At 36.1% G+C, this 24,115-nt stretch overlaps 1 protein-coding gene across 1 annotated transcript; it reads left to right on the top strand.

The window, feature by feature from the left end:
- The first annotated feature begins 514 nt into the window (after nucleotides 1-514).
- LOC148953269 (uncharacterized) lies at nucleotides 515-23,540 on the top strand. Its single transcript, XM_089087595.1, has 3 exons — nucleotides 515-607; nucleotides 21,443-21,514; nucleotides 23,171-23,540. Exons 1-3 carry the CDS (start codon nucleotides 565-567, stop codon nucleotides 23,344-23,346), a joined length of 291 nt encoding a protein of 96 aa, XP_088943721.1. The 5' UTR covers nucleotides 515-564; the 3' UTR covers nucleotides 23,347-23,540.
- Nucleotides 23,541-24,115: the final 575 nt, after the last annotated feature.

The raw sequence follows: 24,115 nt of genomic DNA, 5'->3' as shown, positions 1-24,115 counted from the left end.
TATATATATATATATATATATGTATATATATATATATATATATATATATATATATATATATATATATATATATATATATATATATATATATATATATATATATATATATATATATATATATATATATATATATATATATATATATATATATATATATATATACGGGACAACCATTGAGTTCCATTCAAAATGGGGACATTACAACAAGTTTTTGTTAACACTGAGTCAGAATTTTACAGAAGTTGAAAATTAACTCGAGACAGTTTAATTCGGGTCAATTTCTGGTCAGCTTTTGTCTTTAATGATCTTCCTTCGTTTTTAAATAATAATTCAAGTCCAATATGTTCAGTGGTACATTTTACTACTTTAATTCAGATAGTCGAGTCAAGTTTGTAATATCTCTTGTAGCCATCAACACCTTGTGAATAGCAATTAATGTTCTACATGATTTGAATGCTAGTTTATAAAGATGTGGCTCAATTCTATGTTTTTTCCAGCTATTGCATGACATCTGAAGATGTATTAATAACAAAACCGATTGACTGAAAAGCTTCAGTAACAAAGATGAAAACAAGCGTGTCTCTCTTAGTTTTGGTTTTTCTAGCAGGTAATTCTTTTTTAAGCATATCAGCAGGTAATTCTTTTCTAGCAGGTAATTCATTTTTAAGCATATCAGAAGGTGAATTCATTGGTGTTTGACCATTAAAACTTTTAAAGTTTTAAACTTAAATGTTCTATTAAAAAAAAATTTCAGTGCAATTCATTCAGCTTAAGGACAATCAAATCAAAATATTAAAGTCAGATCAATCAACTAGAGAAAACGAGAAGGAAGGCTTTGCTAATTTTTCCACGCCATCATTCCGTATCTTATTTAGTTGATAATATATTTTCTCAAAGGTATCATATCTGCTTTTCAATTGATGAAACAAAATCGCTTATTTAGATATTTTCTCAACCACTAGTAAGAAGTTTGAAAAAGGCATAGGCTATAATGAGTGCTGATCTAGAAAAAGTTCCATGTCTAATGCTGCCGTAAAATGGTCCGTCTATACGGCCGTTTCTGGCGTGGAAAATGATCCGTCTAAACAGCTCATAGAAAGAGAAAGTTTCTTTCAAAGACTGTTCAAGAAACATACAATTTCACTACAAACAAGAGTTTGGCTACTCTCCCTTCCCTAACTGTAAAATTCTAAAGCATACTGTGTCATTTTCTCTCTACTTACAACATTGAAAATGAAAGTAAAAATTACAGTGAAATAAAATTTTGAACTGCTGAGTTTTCAGCAATTAATATCATTATTTGTCAAATATTCAGTTTAATTTTATTAGTTCTTTCCAAGGATTATTCAAGACACATAGTTTTAAATAAATCGCCATTGACGAAGTAGGCTTTAATAACCTACTTACATAAAAAACTTTGTTGGTTTTAATTGGGTTATATCACTCTCAAAGGGTAGTTTTCCTTTGAGAGTTTTGAGACATCCATCGTGTTCAAAATAGTCCAAAGCTCATTTAACAATGCCTATACGGTTGAAACAACCCTCCAAAGCCTGGGAACAAGTGTTGTAAATTATGTCCCGGGTCATATATGGTTTTCGTTGAAAAGGCGGTCGTATAAACTTAAGAAGAGGCCCATTTTACTGGAAATTGAAATTTCCAGTTCTCTTTTAAGAGTCTAAAGTGATTGTAGGGCAAACTATCCCTCCCTACTCACATCTGTTTGTCCCAAATAGATCCGATAAAATTTTGAGATAACCCTTTTATTTAAAATTTCCAAAAGCAAAATATTTATCCTGATGGTTTTAAAAATTATCGAGGAGGCTCATTTGACTAGAAAATGAAAGTTTTAGATACCTTTTTAAGATTCAAAATCCATCAGAGGACAACCATCTCCCTCTTTGCACCATTTTTCCTTCGAACGAATCTGATCAAAATTTTGAAATGGGGAAGGTTGAAAAACTTGAAAACTAGGCAATCAAACACGAACAGATATTATTTTAAGAAAATAATTCAAAAAAAAATTCAAAGAATAAACAAGGCCATAATAAACTTGAGATAAGCAGAAATAAACTCTTATAATAATTCAAGCCCGAAATTACCAGTAACCATAGGCAGTGCAATAGCACTACCTAAGTAAAGAATGCTGTTGGCACAATGTATTATTGTTTTTCTTATTTAGACCAGGGCACTTTGTATAGAAGAATTTGTAGTAGAAACTTCACAAAGGGCTCATTCAATTGGAAATTAAGAGGGCTAGTGCCCTTTTAAATGGTAGAAAGTGATCAGAGGGCAAATGACCCCCCTCCCACGCCCATCATTTCCCCAAACACTTTCGATCAAAATTTTGAGATAGCCATTTTATTCAGCGTAATTGAAAGGTCGATAAACTATATCTTTGAGGATGAGAACCCAGCCCTCAAGGTAAGGGTTGTAAGTTATCTTCTGGGGACATATAAGGTTTTTATTGAAAGCGTTGTCGTAGAAACTTCAAAAGGGGCTCATTCGATTGAAAACTAAGAGGACTAGTGCTCTTTTTAATAGTCGAAGGGGATCAGAGGGTAAATGCCCGCCTCCCCCCCACGCCCTTCATTTCCCCAAACATTTCCGAACAAAATCTTGAGATAACCATTTGTTTAACGTAATTTAAAGGTCCAGAAATTAAGTCTTTGAGAACGACAACCTGCCACAGCGCTCAGGACAAGTGTTGCAAGTTATGCCCTCGGGGTATAAAAGGTTCTTGCAAAAAGCGTGTTTATATAAACTTCAGAGGGGGATTAGTGGATTGGTTATCAGAAACTCTATTGACATTAGTAAGAGTCAAAGTGATCGGAGGGTAGCTACCTCCCCCCCCCAACACGCACACACACGTCATATTTTCCCGAAATTTATCTAATAGAAAGTTTGAGATAGTCTTTTCATTTAATTAATTAAAAAAAACTTTCCGGAAAATAAATTTTTCAAAGAAAAGTAAAGGCCATTTTAAACTTAAGCTCAGCAGATACAAATACCTGTTAAAATTAAAATTTAAAACGACCAGAAATTACTATTAAAGAATAAATGAAACCCAAAACGAGCAGAAATTAAATAAACAATCATAGCAAAAACATACAACAAGTAGCAATATAAATACAAAAATAGATCTTAAAGCGAGTAATGCTTGGATTGAATATGAAAATCAAGCTTAAAACGAAAAAAAATATTTTCCTATCGAAGTATAAATGAAACTAAAAACAAACAGAAATTAAATAAACAATCATTGCAAACAAACATATAATGGACATTAATGTCAATGAATAAATAAATCTTAAAACGAGTGAAACTTAAATTGAATTTGCAAATCAAGGTTGAAACGAACAAAAATCACTACAAACAAGAGTTTGAATATCGCCTCCTTCCCTAGCTGTAAAAGTTTAAAACCTAATGCGTCATTGGTGCTTTACTGAAAACCAATTTTATTACAAATATCTTCTTTTTGTACTTAATATTGAAAATAAACATTAAAATTATAGTTGAATTTTGAACTGATGATCTTTTCGCAATTAATATCATTATACATCAAATATTCAGTTTAATTTATTAGTTCTTTCTAAAGTTGTTCAAGAAAAAATTGTTACACAACAAACAAGAGTTTGAATACTGCCCGCTTCCTTAACTATAAATAAAAACCAAAAGCCTACTGCGCCATTGGATCTTAACTGAATTAAATAAAAAAAACAAGTTTTTTTAACTGAAAGTAAGGAACGACGTTAAAACTTAAAACGAACAGAAATTATTCCGTATATGAAGGGGGCTGTCCCCTCCTCAACGCCTCGCTCTTTACGCTAAAGTTTTTTTATTGTTTAAAAAAATAGAGTTGTGAGAAAGTCAAACTTTAGCGTAAAGAGCGAGGCGTTGAGGAGGGACAGCCCCTTCATATACGGAATAATTTCTGTTCGTTTTAAGTTTTAACGTCGTTCCTTACTTTCAGTTAAAAAAACTTGTTTTTTTTATTTAATTTTTGAACGTTTTTGAATTAATGCAGGTTTTGATTTTGGCTCACCGTACATGAATAATTAAAACAAAATTTCATATTATTTGGTTAAATGGCTTTCTCGAAACTTGTTTAATTTTATTTACGAACGTTTTTATTAGTAATAAATATACGTAACTTAGAATTAACTTACGTAACGAACTTCTATATTCATAAATTTTTAACACGTATATTAGGGGGTTCGCCCCCTAGTCAATACCCTGCTCTTTAAACTATAGTTCGAATTTTTTTTTCCAGTTCTTTAAAAATGACCTCTTAATCACAGTCAGTTGATCAGTTGAAAAACTTGTTTTTTTTTATTTAATTCCTGATCTTTTTCTTTAATAATGCTGGGAAATCCGGCGCCCCCTTCATAGCAATGTCCCTTCCCCCATGAAAACTTCCTTCATGGAAAGACCCTTCCATATAGCCCCCGACCCTCTCCTTCCCCCACCTACCAGAAAAAATCTCCTCTGAAAAAGTCTGTATACTTCCCAATAACCAATACTATATGTTAACATTGAGTAAAGTTCATAACTTTCAGCCCTCCCCCTGGGGACTTTGGGGGATCAAGTCATCCTAAAAGACATTTTTATCATATTTTCGACCATGCTGAACAAAATGGCTATCTCAAAATTTTTATCAGGCAACTTTGGGAGATAAAAAAGCGTGGGAAGGGGCCTTGTTACCCTCCATTTTTTTTGGTCAATTAATATGGGAGATATAACTTTTTTTTCCCATTCGAATTCCTCCACCAACTTTTTTCTATTCAACATTTTTCGAAATGGACATACGTGGGTAAAAAACAACTACCCAAAAAACAAAAAAAAAAACAAACAAACACGCAACCGTGATATTTATTCTGGCAAAAAATGGAAAATTCCTCATTTTTGCAGATAGGAGCTTGAAACCTCAACAGTAGGGTTCTCGGATAAGCTGAATCTGATGGTGTTATTTTCACTAATGTTATATAACTTTTAGGGGGTCTTTCCCCCTTTTTTGAAAATCAGCCAAATTTTCTCAGGCGCGTAACTTTTGATAGGTAGCACTAAACTTGATGGAAGTTATATATCTGAAATCAGCATTAAAATTTGATTCTTTTGATGTATCTATTGGTATCAAAAACCCGTTTTCTAGAGTTTCGGTTACCATTGAGCCAGGCCGCTCCTTACTTACAGTTCGTTACCACGAACTGTTTGAAACGAATTATATTACAAATGTTTTCTTTTCTAGCTCTTACAGCATTGAAAATGAAAATAAAATTACAATGAAATAAAATCTTGAACTGATGGATCTTTCAACAATTAATATCATTATATATCAAATATTCAATTTGATTTTGTTTATACTTTCCAATACTATTCAAGACACATATAGTTTTCAGTAAAGCACCAGTGACGCACTAGGTTTTACCCCGGGTCCTGGGGGGTTGCATCGACACAGGGGTTTTTCTTATCTGACCTTTGAACTATTGTTAACAAAATGGTCATACGTACAGGAGTTTTTGTTATAAGATTTCTGAACCATTTTTAACAAAATGGCAACCTCAAATATTTTATCAGATGTATTTGGGGAAACAGGGTTTGGGGGAGGGGGTTGCCCTCCGACCACTCTTGACTCATAAAAGGGGCACTAGAGCTCTCGATTTCCAATTGAATGAGCCCCCTTTGAAGTTTATACGACGACCCCTTCTATATGAAGTATCTCTGGGAATAAAATAAATGGAGTGTGTGGGCGAGGCTAGCGGCCCTCCGATAACTTTTGAATCTTAAAAAGTGTATTACAACTTTCAATTTCCAATCAAATAAGCCCTCAATGAAGTTTATACGGCCATCCCTCCCATAACAACCATGTATGCCCCCAGAGCATAACTTACAGCGCCTACCCCCCAGCCCTGGTGGGCTGTGTCGACACCGGAGTTTTTGTTATCTGAACCTGGAACTATTTTTAACAAAACATTTACCTCAAAATTTTTATCTGATCCACTTGAGGCGTGGAGGGGAGGGGGCTAGTTGCCCTCCGATCTCTTTTGACTCTTAAAAAGTGAACAAAGACTTTCAATTTCCAATCAAACGAGCCCTCTCCGAAGTTTATACGGGCATCCCTTTCATAGAACTATATATCCCCCAGAGCAATGTTTACAACGCCTGCCTCCAGGCCCTGGGGGATGGCGTCGACACAGAAGTTTTTCTTATTTGACCTTTGAACTATTTTGAATGAAATAGCTATTTTAAAAATTTTATCGGCTAAAAATTTTTTATCCAAGTTGCCCTTGATATCTTTTGACTCTTACAAAGTGAACTAGAACTTTCAATTTCCAATCAAATGGGCCCTCTCTGAAGTTTATACGAGCATCCCTTCCATAAGAGCCATATATGCCCCACCCCGGACAACACTTACAACGCCTAGCCCCCGGGCCCTGGGGGTTATGTTGTCACCGAGTTTTTGTTATCTAATTTTTTAACAAATTTTAAAAAAAACTGGCTATCTCAAAATTTGTAGCGGATGGGTTTGGGGAAAAAAGGGCGTGGGGGCGGGGGGGGGCATAGTTGCCGTTAAATCTCTTGACTCTGAATAATTAAACTAGAAATTTCAATTTCCAATCAAATGAGCCATCTATGAAGTTTATACGAGCATCCGTTTCATAAGAACCATACATGTCCTCAGGGCATAACTTACAACGCCTGCCCCCGGGTCCTGGGGGGTTGAATTGACATCGGAGTTTTTCTTATCCGACCTTTGAACTATTTTTAACAAAATGTCTATCTCAAAATTGTCATTAGATGGGTTTGGAAGAAGAAGGTGTGGGGGGGGGGGCTAGTTACCCTGGGATCTCTTTTGACATTTAAAAAGTGAGCTCGAACTTTCAATTTCCAATAAAGTGAGCCCTCTCGAAAGTTTTTACGAGCATCCTTTTCATAAGATCCATATATGCCCCAAGGCACAATTTATAATGCCTGCTCCTGGGTCCTGGGGGGTTGTGTCGACACCCGAGTTTTTGTTATCTGACTTTTGAACTATTTCTAACGTAATGGCTATCTCAAAGTTTTTATCGGATACATTTGGGGAAAATAGGGGCATGGGGGCTAGTCGCCCTCCAATCTCTTTAGACTCTCAACAACTTAACTAGAACTTTCAATTTGCAATCAAATGAGGCCTCTCTGAAGTTTTTACGAGAATCCCTTCCATTAGAACAATATTTCCTATCAAACGAGCCCTGTTTAAAGTTTTACGAGCATCCCTTCCATAAAAACCATATATGCCCCCAGGGCATAACTTACAACGCCTGCCCCCGGGCCTTGGGGGGGGGTTGTGTCGACGCCAAAGTTTCTGTTATAAGATCTTTCAACTATTTTTAACAAAATAGCAATCTCAAAATTTTTATTTGATGCATTTGGGAAAAAGGGCGTGGGGAGGGGGGCGTTGAAACCCTCCGATATCTATTCACGATTATAAAGTCAACTAGAAGTTTCAACTTCCAATGAAATGAGCATTCTCTGAAGTTTAGACGAGCATTCCTTCCATAAGAACTATTTTTTTCCCCAGGACATAACTTATAAACCTTGCCCTGAAGACTGGGGGGGGGTATCCTGCTCAAAGATATAATTTACAGAACTTTCAACTTCGTTGAACAAAATGGCTATATCGAAATTTTTATTCGACGTGTTTGGGGAAGTGGTGGGCGTGGAAGGGGTGTTAGTTGCCTCCCAATCACTGTAGACTATTAAAAAGGCCACTAGCCATTTAAATTTCCATTCGAAAGAGCCCTTTTTGAAGTTGCTACGACAACACTTTCTATAAGAACCATATATAACCCCAGGGCATAATTTTCAACCCTTGCCCTGAGGGCTGTGAGGGTTGTCATCCTCAAAGACCTAATTTCCAGAATTTTCAACTACGTTGAACAAAATGGATATTTCATAATTTTGATTGGATGTGTTTGGGGAAAAGGTGGGCGCAATAGGGGGGTTAGATGCCCTCTAATACGTTTCGACTAGCCTATTAAAAAGGGCACTTGCCCTTTCAATTTCCAATTGAATGAGTCTTTTTTGAAGTTTCTACGACAATATTTTCTATAGATAGATAGATAGATAGATTTATTTTCCATATATCAGTAAAATAATTACATAACAATCTACAAATCCCCACAAAGGCTCCATGGCCTGTAGGAGGGGGTTTATGAAAAGATCAAATAAACATTAAACATTTAAACGCTTAAGATTTTAACAATATAAACATAACATTAATATTTAAACATATAAATATAAGCTTTTAAACTTTTAACATGTAAAGCATTTGCTTAATAAAAAAAAAAAAAAAAAAAAAAAAAAAAAAAAAATAAGGAGAGTTCACTAAATAAGCTTTATCAAACTACATTGAATCACAACATATATAAAAAAAAAAGGAGAGTTCACTAAATAAGCTTTATCAAACTACAGTGAATCACAACATCTATATATATAAAAAAATAATAATAAAAAAAAATAAAAATTAAATGAATAAAACTATTGGCAGCAGGCAAAAGTAAAGAAAATTAATCACATGAAAACAAATATTTTTTTACTAGTCTTTTGAAGGTGCCAAACGAGTGGCATTCTCGAGCCGAATAGGGAAGGGTGTCCCATGTCAAATGAAACGCAACAAGAGGATTAAAATCGGATCTTATTGTCGGTTTATGGGGAATTTGGATATTTAGAAAACTACAGAGTTGATAATTTGACCGATCAGATACAAAAGAAGACGTAAATCTAAGGGACCAAGGAATATCACCATGGAGCTGAAGAAAAGCGAAAGACGCACAGGAAAGAATATAAAGTTTTTTAATATCAAGTAACGGTTTAGATGCCAAACGATTTACATCCTGGATAAGATTTATAGCTTTATCATAAGTATTCGAAAGCGGTTTGAGAAAAGAAGGGAAAGTAGACATCCATATGACTGAACAATAGGAAACATAAGAATGAATTAAGCTATGAAATAGGATTCTTAGAATTGGCCCTGGAAAGATATGTTTTAGTTTTCTTAGAGTACCGAGGTTTCTGCATACCTTCATTTTAATCAAATCAATATTATGTTTAAAAGATAAATTTTCATGTTGGAGGATACCTGGGAAACGGACATGGCTATCCTTTGGTCTACCAATACAGCCCTTGGATAAATGAATTTCAGATAATAAAGGACAAGCCTGAGATATACAAGAAAAAACTAAAAATCTAGTTTTAGAAACATTTAAGGCAAGAGAGTTAGCATCAAACCAAGTTGAAACTCTCTCAAAGAGGTCCACTAACTTTGTACGAACCTCATCCTCTGTTCTCCCAGAAGTAATAAGGGTGGTATCATCGGCAAAAGTCACAAGAGAATCCGAGGTATGCAAACTATAGTTGTGGGTAAGGGAGACTGTTGGATGACATAGACGACAGCAATAAAGAGGATTTTTATTTCTAACTGCAAAAATTAGGTCATTTATATAAATTAAAAACAGTGCCGGCCCTAAAACTGACCCTTGAGGGACCCCCTGGTCAACATTAGATGGTGAGCGAAAAAGCGGATCAACAGAAATTATTCTACCAGACAAGAAAGACTTGAACCAATCAAACACACTACCTCTTACGCCAAAATGAGAAAGTTTAAATAGAAGAACACTGTGGGTTAAAGAATCAAAGGCTTTACGAACATCCAGAAACAAAGCAGCAGGAATCAAATGGGAATCTATGGCAGAATGAATATAATTCAGAAGAACTGCACAAGCACGCTCAGTCAAATGATGTGCTCGAAAACCAAATTGAAAAACATGAAAAAAATCTTTAGAACTAAGAAAATTATTAAGACGAGAAAGCATCGCCTTCTCAAATGTTTTGCTAAACACAGACAAAAAAGAAATTGGCTGATAGTTGGCTGGATCATGTCGTGTCCCCCCCTTATATAATATGATAACTCGAGCACGCTTGAGACTACTCGGGAAAATACCATGCTGAAAGGAGAGGTTAATAAGTTTTGTTAAGGGATAAATAATGGAAGGAAGTGTGAACTTAATTACTTTAGTAGGAATATTATCAGGGCCAGACGACGAACAATTTTTCAATCCCATAACAATTTTAGCTATTTCTTTCTCCGTCGCTGGTTCCAAAAACATTGACTTCATACAAGGTGGCCCAAGATAAGACCTGAAGTTGGATCCTGAAGGAGAAAAACCAACAGCCGAAGCGGTCCTTTTACCAATATTCGCAAAATATGAAGTGAATTCATCTTGAACATTCAGTTCACCTTCGATGATTTTGCCATCGAGATCCAAACAAGAAGGGGCTGATGGAGACTGAAAAGAGGGCCTAAGCACAGAATTTATAACCTGCCATGTTTTTCGTATATCTTTACCACAATCTGAAAAACAATTAAAATAATACTGTGACTTGGCCTTTCGACACAGAATTGTAAATATTCCCATAAATTTTAAATCGCTGAAAGCAAATAGCTTTCATTGAGGGGCTAGCAGACTTAAAGGTCCTCCAGAGATTATTTTTTCTCCTACGACTCCTAAGGAGACCAGGGGTTATCCAAGGATTTAGAGGAAAAGCATTCTTAGACTTACGATTAGAAGGTGAAATAGAACAAACATCAAGAACAGCTTCTTTAATAGGCTCATAAAAAGTATCAAATGAATTACCAAAATCAGAATCACTCTCAAAATCCCCCCAAAAAATTCCTGCCAACCTTAACCGAAGAAGCATCAATTCCACTTCACCATATCTAAAAGGCCTCATACTAGACTCACCAGTCCTTTCAATAGTCAGTTTATCAAAACAGTATCTAGCGTAAACAGGGAAATGATCGGAAATGTCGCTCACTAAAACATAATTTTGGATCAAGGTGGCCGTACAGAAAATATTGTCAATCAGAGATGACGTAGTCTCTGTTATGCGAGATGGGATACATAAAGAAGGTAAAGTACCTGCGGCAAGCATAGACGAAAGAAAATCCAAAGATACGGAAGACCTTATATCCATCAAATTTATATTAAAATCTCCCATTATAATTATTTCAGTCGACTGTTTGAGGATCCAGCAGATGATTAAGGATGCGTAGAAAGAGAAGAATAGAGCCACGAGGAGATCGATAAATAATACCAACAATTAAATCCTTACCTCTACATTTAATATCGAAGAACAGTGACTCAAAGACACCTTCGATATTTCTGGATAAATCCATTCTAAGAGAATATGGGAGATTATTAGAAATATACAAAGCAAGACCACCCTTGTTCATCTTTTGTCGATTCAGTCGTTCCATTTTATAACCTTGCAAATCCAAAAGCATATCATTTTTAGAATCTAAAAAAGTCTCGCATAAACCAACAACGTCAGGTAGCCCATCCGAAACAATCTGTTTTAGATGGTCAATTGAAGAACAAAGACCCTGGATATTCAACTGGAGCACTGGAAAATATCCATCCCGCTTGACAGCCTCCCTCAGACTAGAAACATATTTACTTATTACTGTGTGGTTCACTGTGGTCAAATCAATATTGACAGGTCCGATAGAATTATTAATAATGCTTAAAAAATCTAACGGGTTATTTTCAAGCTTAAAAAGTCATTCTGCAACTGGGGGCGTTTCTAATTTGACAGTAAAAAAAGACAATCGATTTTAGATATAGCATTAAAACATAAAATAAAAATGCAAAAAAAAAAAAAAAACAATAAAAAAAAAAAAAAATATCAAAGCACAATCTGCGAATGATCGAACCTTTCATATCATTTATTGACCACGTGGTCTGGCCAAAATTTGCCCCCGGGCGGTCCATACATTAAATTTACCGAAGCAATCTCCTGCCGCATTTAAAATTTCACGACGCTTTTTTGTTAGCGATTCTGATAAAAATATTCCACTCTTTGCTAGTTTAGTCTTTTCTTTGAAACAACTCGAGCTAATTCCACATTTTCGAAGCGTATTAGCACTGGAGACACTTTAGATTAATCATTAGAGTCATTCAAACTAAATCGATAAACATTTACAATATTATTAACTTCAAAACCAGGGACCAGCATCTTGTCTTTAATGATAGCCGATACTTCTTTCTTTAGGTCATTTCCAGGCCTCTGCCTTACTCCATTCATCACTAAGCAATCCAACCTCTTTTCTTGCTCAAAGTCATCCACTTTCGATTCCAATGATAAAATCCTACTTTCCAAGCTTATAACCATTGCAAATAGTCCTCTGAGCGATTTTTCTATTTCTTGAAATTTTGGATTGTAATCAATGGAAATAGCATCATGAATTTTTTTTACTATAATATCAATTGCTTGATTCGCTGTATCAGGGTCTGATAGTTTAGCCTTAACTTGACGGGAAATCTCAGCTGTAAGATTCACTTGTGTCCGATTTAATTCATCCTGGGTAAAGGCTATTTTTTGCAGGATTAGGCTAGGTGCCAGTGAGTCTTCTGCATTAACGCTCGCTGGGTTTAATGCTAGATAAGTAGGTGATGACGATTTATAAATGTCTGGAAACGAATCTAATTCGGTAAATGCTTTACCAACATCTTTTTCCGTTCTTTTGCGAACACTAGGGTTATCCGAAAGTAATTTCAAATTAGACTCTAAAACTTGGTGCTCAGAATGATCGCCGTAGCAAAAAACTGTATATCTCCATAATCCTTTAGCACCACTTTTTGACTGCAAAACAGTTGCTGGCCAAGGGGGTAACTTTTGAAACTAGCGAGAACAATGTCAAAAGGCTTGAATTTCGACATGAGCGTAGCACTGAAAATAAATAATTACTTATCTTTGAGTGGGCCAATTAATCCAGTAATTTGCAAATAATTTCAAGTAATTGCAAGCAGTCCAAGTATTTCAATGCACGATTCAGATGATAATAGTGCTGAATACTAATCCAAAACTACAATCCATAAATAATCCTTAAGCCGTAATCAGATGCAAGTCACTTGTGTAATCAGATTTTAGCTTAATAATTTCTTACGCAAAATCAATTGGCTCCGTGCCTAGGTTTATCCACAAGTAAAAAATTAATCCATGAAATGTACTTTTTATTTTAAGATGTGAACTGGTCAGAGACTGAATGAGTACTCTATATATAAGAGACCTTATATGCCCCCATGTTATACCTTACAACTTGCAACCATTGCCTTGAAGGCCGTGGGGGGGGAGGGGGTTGTCATCCTCAATAACCTAATTTTCAGGACTTTCATCTACGTTGAACAAAATGGCTATCTCCAAATTTTGGTTCGATGTGTTTTGGGAAATGGTGGGCGTGAGAGGTTGGTTAGTTACCCTCCAATTACTTTCGACTATTAAAAAGGGCACTAGCCCTTTCAATTTCCAATCGATGGAGCCCTTTTTGAAGTCTCCGGGGAAACACTTTCTATAAAAACCTTATGCGTCCACAGGGCATAACTTACAGCCCTTGCCCTGAGGGGTTTGGGTGGTTTGTCATCCTCAAAATCATAATTTCCAGAACTTTCAACTATGTTTAAGAAAATGCTTATCTCAAAATTTTTAGGTGGATGTGTTTGGGGAAATGGTGGGCGTGAGAGGGGGATTACTTGCTCTCCAATCACTTTCAACAACTAAAAAGGGCCCTAGCCCTTTCAATTTCCAATCACATAAGCTTTTTTGAAGTTTCTACGACAAAAATTTCAATAAGAAACTTATATGCCCCCAGGGCTTAACTTAAAACCCTTGTCCTGAGGACTCTGACATGGCCATTGCTCTTAATGATCTAATTTGCAGAAATTCTAACCGCGTTGAACAAAATAGATATCTCAAAATTTTGATTGCAAATGTTTGGGGTAATGATGGGCGTGAGAGGGGGGTTAGTTTCCCTCCAATCATTTTCACATATTAAAAAGGGCCCTAGCCCTTTCAATTTCTAATCGATTGAACCCTTTTTGAACTTTTACGACAACGTTTTCTATAATAACCTTATATACCCCCTGGGCATGACTTACAAAGCTTGCCATGAGGGCTGTAGGGGGAGTTTCATCCTCAAAGACATAGTATCCGGACCTTTCAACTACGTTGAACAAAGTGTCTATCTCAAAATTTTCATTGAATGTGTTTGGGAAACTGGTGGGTGTGAGAGGGGGGTTAGTTCCCCTCCAATCAATTTCGACCATTAAAAAGGCCACTAGCCCTTTGAACTTCCAATCGAATAGCTCCTTTTGAAGTTTCTACGAAAATAATTTCTATAAAAACCATATATGCCCCCTGGGAATAGCTTACAACCCTTGCCCTGAGAGGTTTGGGGTGGTTGTAATCCTCAAAGACCTTTTTGAAGTTTCTACTACAATGTTTTCTATAAAAAACTTATAAGCCCCCTGGGCATAACTTACAAACCTTGCCCTTAGGGCTGCAGGGAGAGTTTCATCCTCAAAGACATAATTTCCGGACCTTTTAACTACGTTGAACAAAATGTCTATCTCAAAATTTTGATTGTATGTGTTTGGGTAAATGGTGGGTTTGAGGGGGGGGGTTAGTTGCCCTCCAATCACCTTTCGACTATTAAGAAAGACACAAGCGCTTTGAATATCCAATCGAATGAGCCCTTTTTCAAGTTTCTACGACAAAGCTTTCAATAAAAAAAACCTTATATGCACCTAGGGCATAATTTATAACCCTTGCCCTGAAGACTGTGGGGGCGGGGGGAGTGTCCCGCTCAAAGATATAATTTATAGAACTTTCCTCTGCGTTGAACAAAATGGCTATCTCAACATTTTGATTGGATGTGTTTGGGGAAATAATGGGTGTGGAAGGGGTGTTAGTTGCCTTCCAATCACTTTCGACTATTAAAAAGGGCACTAGCCATTTTAATTTTCAATAGAGGGAGCCCTATTTGAAGTTTCTACGACAACGCTTTCTATAAGAACCTTATTTGCCCCCAGGGCATAACTTACAACCCTTGCCCTGAAGGCTCTAGGGGGGTTGTCATCCTCGAAGATCCAGTTTCCAGTACTTTCAACTGCCTTGAACAAAATAGCCATCTCAAAATTTTGATTGGATGTGTTTGGGGTAAAAGTGGGCATGAGAGGGGGGTTAGATGCACTCCAATCTTTTTCGACTATGAAAAAGAGCACTAGCCCTTTGATTTTTAATCGAATCAGCTCTTTTTCAATTTTCTACAACGAAACTTTCTATAAAAACCTTAAATGCCCCCCCAGGGCATAAATTACAACCCTTGCCCTGAAGGCTGTGGGGGGAGTATCCTCCTCAAAACATAATTTCTATCTGGAAATCAACTACGATGAACAAAATGGCTATCTCAAAATTGTGATTGGATGGGTTTAGGGTAATGGTGGGTGTGGAAGAGGTGTTAGTTGTCTTTCAATCACTTTCGACTATTAAAAAAGACACTAGCCATTCCAATTTCCAATCGAACGAGCCCTTTTCGAAGTGTCTACAACAACTCCTTCGATACGCAGTGCCCTGGTAAAAAAAAATAATAATACATTGTGCCAACATAGTTCTTTACTTAGACAGCACTATTGCGCTGCCTATGATATTTGGACTATTTCAGAGGCAACGCTATAGCGTTGCCTATAGTAAAGGCCAAACGGCTCCAATGTTTTATTTTTTTTTTTCCCGTAGGAACTTCAAATCGAAGGGGTTGTCGTATAAACTTCAAAGGGTGCTCATACGATTCGAAATCAAGAGCTCTAGTGCGCTTTTTAAGGGTCAAAATTGATTGGAAGGCAATTAACTCCCCTTCCACGCCCACCATTTCCCCAAAAACATCCAATCAAACTTTTTAGATAGCCATTTTATTCTACTTAGTTGATTTCCACATAGAAATTATGTTTTTGAGGAAGACACTCCCCCATAGCCCTCAGGGCACAGGTTGTAAGCTATGCCCTGCTTATTCGATTGGAAATTCAAAGGGCCTTTTTTTTACACCGTAGTTGAAAGTTCCGGGTACTATGTCTTTTGAGGATGATAAGCCCCCCCCTCCCCCCTCCCTCAGGGCCAGAGTTGTAAGTTATTCTCTGGGGGCATATAATGTTTTTATAGAGAGCGTTGTCATAGAAACTTCGAAAACTTCAAAACTTCGAAGGACTAGTGTCCTTTTCAATGGTCAAAAGTGATTGGAAGAAAACTAAAACCCCTCCCTCGCCCACCATCTTCCAAAGTCGGGAAATTATGTCTTTGAGGATATCACTCCCCCACATCCCTAAGCCCAAGGGTTGTAAGTTATACCCTGGGGGCATATAAGGTTTTATAGAAAGCGTTGTCATAAAAACTTCAAAAAGGGCTCATTCGACCGGAAATTGAAGCCGCTAGTGCCCTATTTAATAGTCGAAAACTAATGGAAGGCAACTAACGCCCCTCTCACTTTTGAGACAGACATTTTATTCAACATAGTTGAAAATTCTGGAAATTAGGTCTTTGCCAGCGTTGTCGTAGAAACTTCAAAAAGGACTCATTCAATTAGGAATTGAGAGGGCTAGTGCCCTTATTAATAGTCAAAAGCGATCGGAGATTGAATGCCCCCCCCCCAAAGCCATCATTTCCCCAAACACTTCCTATCAGCATTTTTATATAGCAATTTTGTTGAACGCAGTCGAAGAATCCGGAAATTATGTTTTTGAGTGTGACAACCCTCATGGCTAAGGTTGTAAATTGTGCCCTGGGGGTATATAATGTCATATAGAAAATGTTGTCGTAAAAACTTCAAAAAGGGCTCTTTCGATTGGAAATAGAGAGGGGGAGCTATTCCCCTTTTTAATAGTCAAAAATAATCAGAGGGAGAATCGCCCCCCCCCCACGCCCAGTATTTCCCCAAACATTTCTGATCAGCATTTTGATAAGGCTATTTTGTTCAACGTAGTTGAAAGGTATGGAAATTATGTCCTTGAGGATGACAACCTTCCCCCATAGCCGTCAGGACAAGGGTCGTAAGTTGTGCCCTTGGGCCATATAAAGTTTTTACAGAAAGTTTTGTCGTAGAATCTTCAAAAAGGGCTCATTTGAATGGAAATTAAGAGGACTAGGGGCTTTTGTATTAGTCGAAAGTGACCAGAGGGCAAATGTCTCCCTCCACGTCTATCATTTCCCCCAAACACTTTTGTTAAGCAATTTTGTTAAGCCTATCAGAAAGGTCGGGAACTTATGTCTTTGAGGATATCAAATCCCCCCAGCCTTCAGGGCAAGGGTTGTAAGTTATGCCCTGGGGACATATAGGGTTTTTATAGAAAATGTGGTCATATAAATTTCAAAGGGGGCTCATTGGATTGGTTATCAGATGATTTAGTCTCTTTTTAAGAGTCAAAGTGACCAGAGGGCAGCAACCCCTCCCCCTACATACACGTCATATTGTCCCATAATGTGTCTGATAGAAATTGTGAGATAGCCATTCTATTCAAAATAATCTAAATCTCATATAACAAGGCTTTTGAGCTTGAAACAAACCCCAAAGATTAGGGGCAAGGGTTGTGACTTATGCCTAGAGGATATTAAAGGTTTTTAAGGAAGGGATGGTTTTTTAACTTCAGAAGAGGTTCAGTCTTTCTCCGTCAAAAAAGACTATGTCAATGTAAAACGAACAGAAATTAATCAAAAAAACTTTTTGCACAAAATAAGTTTTTTTTATTTTTAAAGTAAAGAACTCCATTAAACCAAAAATGAGCAAAAATAGAATCAAATAATCAACCAAGCATTCAACTACCACCAATCAGTATCAATAAATAAATGAAACCCAAAACAATCAGAAATTAAAATAAGTCAAACTCAAAACGAGCAGAAATTAATCCGAGTAGGGTTCTAAACCCTATGCTTTTTAAAAGCCAGAAAATAATTTCCACTAAACTGAAAAAAATTATTTTAAATGTTTTAACATTTACAACGTGAATAAAACAAAAATCAGTTAAATTCTAAGAAATAAATACCAGCATATGTAGGCTATATTGAGCTGACGATGACCATTTTTTTCAGTAAATGCATTTGAATTTTTTTTCAGTAGCATACAAATTAGTAGCTATAATGCCCTTTTTAAGATTCTAAGTGATTTGAAGGAAATCCACCGACGTCCATCATTTTCCAAAACAAACATCCAAATAAAGTTTTGAGACGTCATTTTTTAGTGTTGTTGAAAGTTTCAGAAATTGTGTGTTTGGGGATTTCAACCCCCCCCCCCAACCAAGGACTCGGGGTAAGGGATGTAAGTTACACAATTGGTTAATTGTTTACATATAGTATATTTTCTTGAGAAAAGGTATGTATGTTGGACTTCTACTTTCCCAAAATACGAAGGGTATTAAGATGTGTCTTTCAGGGAAAGTTGTGTGTTAAACTAAATCATAATATGTTATCTTTATGTGGGTTGTCACAAGGGCGTAACTCGGAAATGACAGATTGTAATAATTTGGAATTTCCAGGAAATGAAAAGGGATATAATGAATTAACCAAAAAGTCAATATTTACACGCTACTACTACTACAACTACTACTGCTGCTTCTACTGCTACCACAAGTACTATTACTACTACCACTACTATCACTAAAACTACTACTTCTGTAGCGAGTACTACTAAGTCTGAGGATATTGGACAAAACATCTGAGGAAACGTTGTGGGGAAGTCGAAATAAATCAGAACATACTATGCGTATACAGATTGTTGATACGGGCGTATCAGTAATATTTTTGTAACGTCTTATAGTATCAAGAGGAAACTTAAGGGGGAATCATGAGTGGGATGTTCAGTTGACCACAAGGTAAAATGTACCTGCTACTACTGCTATTGATCATGCTACTACTGCTGTTACTATTAATAAAAATCCGCTATTAATGCTACCACTGTTCCTATTACTAGTACTACGACGATGATACTGGTATAATTAAGGCTACACGTATGAAAATGAAAATTTGACAGAATATTGAGGAAGAGTTTGAAATAAATCAAAATTATAGTATGCGCATGCAGATTATTAAAAGGGCGTACCTTAAGAATTGATTTAGGTATTAAGTTGGAACTTTCGAAGAATATTTAAAGGATCAATTGACGAAACGGTAATATATGCATGTCATTACTAACACTAATAGCGCCGCTACTTTTTCTAATACTACTATTGTTACTAAACTACCCCAACTACTACTTCAACTGTTACAACTTGTAAGGCTTAGAGTATTAAGGTGAAAAGGGCGACAAAAGGGTCTCAAAAGCGCACATCAAAAATGTTTTGGGTAACGGATTAACGTGTCTAGGCCAAAGAGCAACACGACCAAAGAGCAACATGCACAAGCTACTACCGCTGTTAATACTGCTTCTACTACTGCTACTACTACTACTAATACAACACTAACACTGCAACTGCTTCTACTACCACCGCAACTACTGTGATAATAGTACTATTAAGGTTAAGTCTATGAAGGTGAAATTTGAGGGAATATTAATGCAAATTAGATCTAACAAAAGACACTATGTGGATTTATATTTTCAAAATAGTGTATCTTAAGAACTGGTTTGTGTATTAAATTAGAACTCTCGGAGAATGCTTAAAGGGGAAGACCGATTTAACTAAATTTTTGATGCGTTTTCTCAATCCCCCCCCCCTGCAAAAAAATAAGTCCCCAAATAAAATTCCTGAATTTGTCCCTCTGAATTATTGATCAATTTCTACCTTCACCCTCCCCTTGTCTCTTTCTTAGAACTAATTCTTTATTTATCTTAAGGCTCAGTGAGAGTTAGGCGTTCTGGTATTAGAGTGCAACCTTTGAGGCATCTCCCTCCCTCCCTGACTAGCGAAAATATTTTGAATGTCTAAACAAGTTTTACTGTTTTTGGTAAATGTCTTAAAAACATTTACCACTACCTTTGGTAAATTGTCCATTATTTTACAATTTCAAACATTTGCATATAAAGGCTTTAAACCTCTACAATGAGGTTCTATGATTGTTTCGTAGTTAGGGAGGGGGGGAGATGCCTCCAAGGGTGCATTTTAATACCAAAACATCCCAAGTCTTATTGAGCCTTCAGATAAATGCATAATTAGCTCTAAGGGAGAGACGAGGGGAGGGTGGAGGTAGAAATCGAAATACAATCCTGAGGGCCGTATCCAGGACTTTTGTTTGGGGAGGGGGTATTTTCCGCTGGGGGTAATAAAAGGAACACATCAAAGATGTGAAATTGATATATAAGGGGACTTCTCCTTCCTCATCCCCAGCTCCACTTCTTTAAGAGGACTTCTCCTTCCTCATCCCCAGCTCCAGCAGAAACTTCGGAGGCTGGTCATTCGATCAAAAATTGAGAGTTCTAGTTTTTTTTTTTCATAAGTTAAAAGTGATTAGAGACCAACCAGCTTCGGGGAGGAATGTTTTCCGCATATATTTTTTCGCGGGGTATTTTTCACGGGGGGTATTCTCCACAAAGGGTGTATTTTCAACGGGGGAATTTTGCACGGGGGGGTATCTTCCGGATAGTTATTTTCCGTGGGAGGGTAAACATCGGCTCCCATTGCTACCATTACCGCTCCTCTGTTAACCTCTCTTACCACTAAATGTCTATGCCACGATTTCTCCAACTATGACAACTCCTACCATGAGTACTCCTTCAAGACCAATATTCCCATGAATACTTTTCCCACAACTGCCACTACCTTGACTAGACCTACTACCATCACCATTACTACTGTATCTACTATTCAACCCATTCGAATAATATTTTCTGAATTTATGCAGCCAATTCACTTCTATATCAACTTTGGTCATGAGAAAATCCCCGATTTTTTCTCTTTTTTCATTTCAAAGAATAAAGACAATTCAGCCTGTGATATTAATTACAGAATATAAAATGTAGTATTAATTTTACAATCATAATTGTTGACAAAAAAGAGCCTAGTTGACAATGATGTATGCATAAGTACTATCAATAAAGGGCAATAAGAGTAAGAAAAAAAAAAAAATCAGGCAATTTCAGCAAATGTAACTCAAAAGAACTTTTTTGCAAGTAAATAAATTAATTAAGAACCCTACCAACGTATTTGATGTACTTATATTGAAAATTGTGCAAATTACATTGATACTGAATTCCCGGCCGTCAAGGCCGTATCCAGAGGGGGGTAGGAGTTTGGCCCCCCCCCCCCAAATTTTTGTCTGAATCGTAAAAACGTAACAAAAATGGATATAAACAAATTTTGTATGAGTTTTTTGATGTTCTTTGTGTAAAACCCAATCGAAAAAAACCTTTGAGCAAAACCCCCTCCGAAAAAATATCCTTGCTGGTCCTTGAGCCAATCCTTTTAATATATAATAAGAAATTTACTTTTATTCCTTATCACATATGGTTTTTACTTTTTTGTTGTTGTTGTTGTTCTTGTATGATATTGACTGATAAAGAACCTATTATGCAAAAAAATCAAAAACCTTGAAAGAATGCTGTTTTATGCTTGTTCAAATAAGTATCCTTTTCAATTTTGTTATTATTCTTTTTTAGTGTCCTATGCTGTTCCCGTGCAACAATCTTCAACAAATGAGTATGTGAGACATGGTAGACATGTTCCTTTTGGTAAGTATTAAATATTAAAAACTTCCCATCCAGACAGGTTTGAAAATTGATGTTAAGAAGATTAAGTCGCTAAGACTGGGAATAAGTGAAAGTGAAGAGGAAATGTTGGGTAAAGAGCAGATTGATCAAGTAGAGAGCTTCACTCAATTAGGTACTATCAGCAGTAAATATGGTGGGTGCAGTGGAGATGTTAAAAGTACAATAGTACAGGGAAAGGCTTAGATCAATAAGAGAATTTTAGTTCCAAGATTTCCCGTTAGAGGCGTCTGTGCCGCTAGTGTCCACTTGAGTCTTTTGAGGCATTTCCTAGAGAACTTATATGGGACGGGATAGCCGATGGCAGGGGTTAAGCTAAATATGGTCCCGTTTCTTTGTTATTGTATCTAAGGGAAAAAGTGTGAGCATCACATCATGGAATTCCTATAATACTAATTTTATATTGTATTTAGTAGCCTTTAAGGTCTTGTACAAAAGTAATAGAATGTCATGTTATCCATCCCTGTAGGAGTCAAATTCCAAATACCATTTTCAAAGAGATCATACTTTCAATTATTTTATTTTTATTCAAGAGTGGTAGACACACCATTTGTTGTTTTCAATCATATTTCCAAATACCTCCCACGTGGACTTATTTATGATTTCAATAAATATTCTAGACACCTCCCAGGGACTTTGTTTACTACTTTCACATCTATTTCCAAAAGACCTACAGACCATTCGCTTATGACTTAAAAATTTTCGATTGACGCTCTCGCCTTTCAAGGGCTTAACGGCCTGTAGCTTTGTTCTTTTCTTTGGTAAATTATGTTGATATAAAGTTTGATTTTATTATTAATTGTAATTTCTGTTATTTTTTGGTTCTTATTTATCCATTGATTGTATTCTCTGTTCTTTTTAAGTTTAGTTTATTCTACTAGATTATTTCATACTCGTCTTTGGTATAGTATGGCTGTTTACTTTTTTATAACTTTTATTTCTTCCAGAAAGAGTATTTTCTAATTTATAACTGTAAAACAATGTGATGGTGCTAAACAAACTACAAGGGAAGAAAAAGCTACAATATAAGCCCCTTTTATTTATTTTATCCCTTTAGTGGTTGAATTTGCTATTATCTACCATTTTAAGATGAAAGTAAAGACGCAAAAAGTAAAGGCATAGCCTATAGTAAACTAATATCAATAATAATAAACCTCTGGAACATACCTAATATGGAAAATGTTTCTTGAGACTAAACCTGATGAATTTAAGAGTATTTGTGAATATTTTTATTTGTGAGCTGCCAAGAAACCATTGCCAACGTTACTATAATTTACGGTACTCCTTGTTTATCCTTTCAGCTTTGCTTTTGGTTTTATTTTTGGTTATCTATCAACTATTTTGAGGATAAGTATTTTTTTAGGCGTTTAGACCCATATTTTGTCCTTAAGCATCATTGAAATGTTTGTAGTTATGGATTATATAACGTGGGTAGAATGTCCCGTGCAAGCCAAACAATTGCTCTGTATGTCAAGTATCAGGTTACCTTTGCTGAATAAAGCCTATTTATAAGGGTTACTTTTTATTCACCTGTCGTAACCTTGAACAGTTTAATTGACTATGTAGAAATAATAAAACCACTTCGTTTTATATGATCGTTAAGGGAGATTTTTATTACAGGCGGCCTTCTTGGAGGATTAGCATCGGCATTGACACCTGGCTATGGTGGATACGGAGGGTATGGTAATCCATATGGAGGATATGGAGGCTATAGTAATTCATTTGGATATCCGGGATATGGGCAAGGCTTTGGAGCTTACAATCAACAACCAGATATAACTATTATAAATACATGATCTAGAAGGATAGCAACTTCAACTTCATTAAATATTTTGATGTTTCTTCTTGACTAGAATTTTCTCAAGAGCAGCAGCTGAATATTGTTTTTACGGTCTTATTTGTTCATTTTTTCATTAAATATGTATACTATTATTATTAAATAAGTGTTGTATAAGATAATCCTTTTATACCCAATAAACTCTCCCTGAGATTCAAAACTTAATACTTTATTTTGATTTTGAGACATAGCATCTATACCACCATGACAACCTGGATATACTTAAATCATTTTGATTTAGTTTAACAGTAGTAAAGGTAGTAGCAAAAGTAGTGGCCCTAAGAGTCTCAACTTAATACCATCAGCAGTTCCTGGATGAAAGGGATGACACAAGGATGACATTTTCATCCTAGATCAAAGTGCGAGTAAAGTGAATGAACCAACAGAGTTTTTGCGAGTTCAGGGTGCTAGAATAGGCTTGAAAATTAATGTTAAGAAGACTAAGTCACTAAGGCTAGGAATTAGTCAAGATGGAAAGGTAACGTTGGGTAACGAAAAGATTTATCCACTTACCTTGGTAGTATCATAGGCAGCGTAATAGCGCTACCTAAGTAAATAACGATGTTGGCACAATGTATTAATTTTTTTTTTTTTTTGGTTTCCATACCAGGGTACTTCGTATTGAAGGAGTTGTCGTAGAAACTTGAAAAAGGGCTCAATCAATTGGAAATTGGAACGGCTAATGTCCTTTTTAATAATAGAAAGTGATTGGAAGGCAACTAACACTC

This window comes from Artemia sp. Qi Xiang Cuo, chromosome 4, assembly GCF_049724085.1.
Source record: "Artemia sp. Qi Xiang Cuo chromosome 4, ASM4972408v1, whole genome shotgun sequence".
Lineage (NCBI taxonomy): Eukaryota > Metazoa > Arthropoda > Branchiopoda > Anostraca > Artemiidae > Artemia > Artemia sp. Qi Xiang Cuo.
Note: the sequence above shows the minus strand (reverse complement) of the source record. Positions and strands in the feature narration are given on the sequence as shown.

What these genes read in the sequence shown, in the direction of transcription:
- LOC148953269 (XM_089087595.1), top strand. Translation starts at nt 565, where the DNA reads ATGAAAACAAGCGTGTCTCTCTTAGTTTTGGTTTTTCTAGCAG. An exon ending in AGTTTTGGTTTTTCTAGCAG is followed by an intron (nt 608 to 21,442) that starts GTAATTCTTTTT and finishes ATTCTTTTTTAG; the next exon opens with TGTCCTATGCTGTTCCCGTG. An exon ending in TGGTAGACATGTTCCTTTTG is followed by an intron (nt 21,515 to 23,170) that starts GTAAGTATTAAA and finishes TTTTTATTACAG; the next exon opens with GCGGCCTTCTTGGAGGATTA.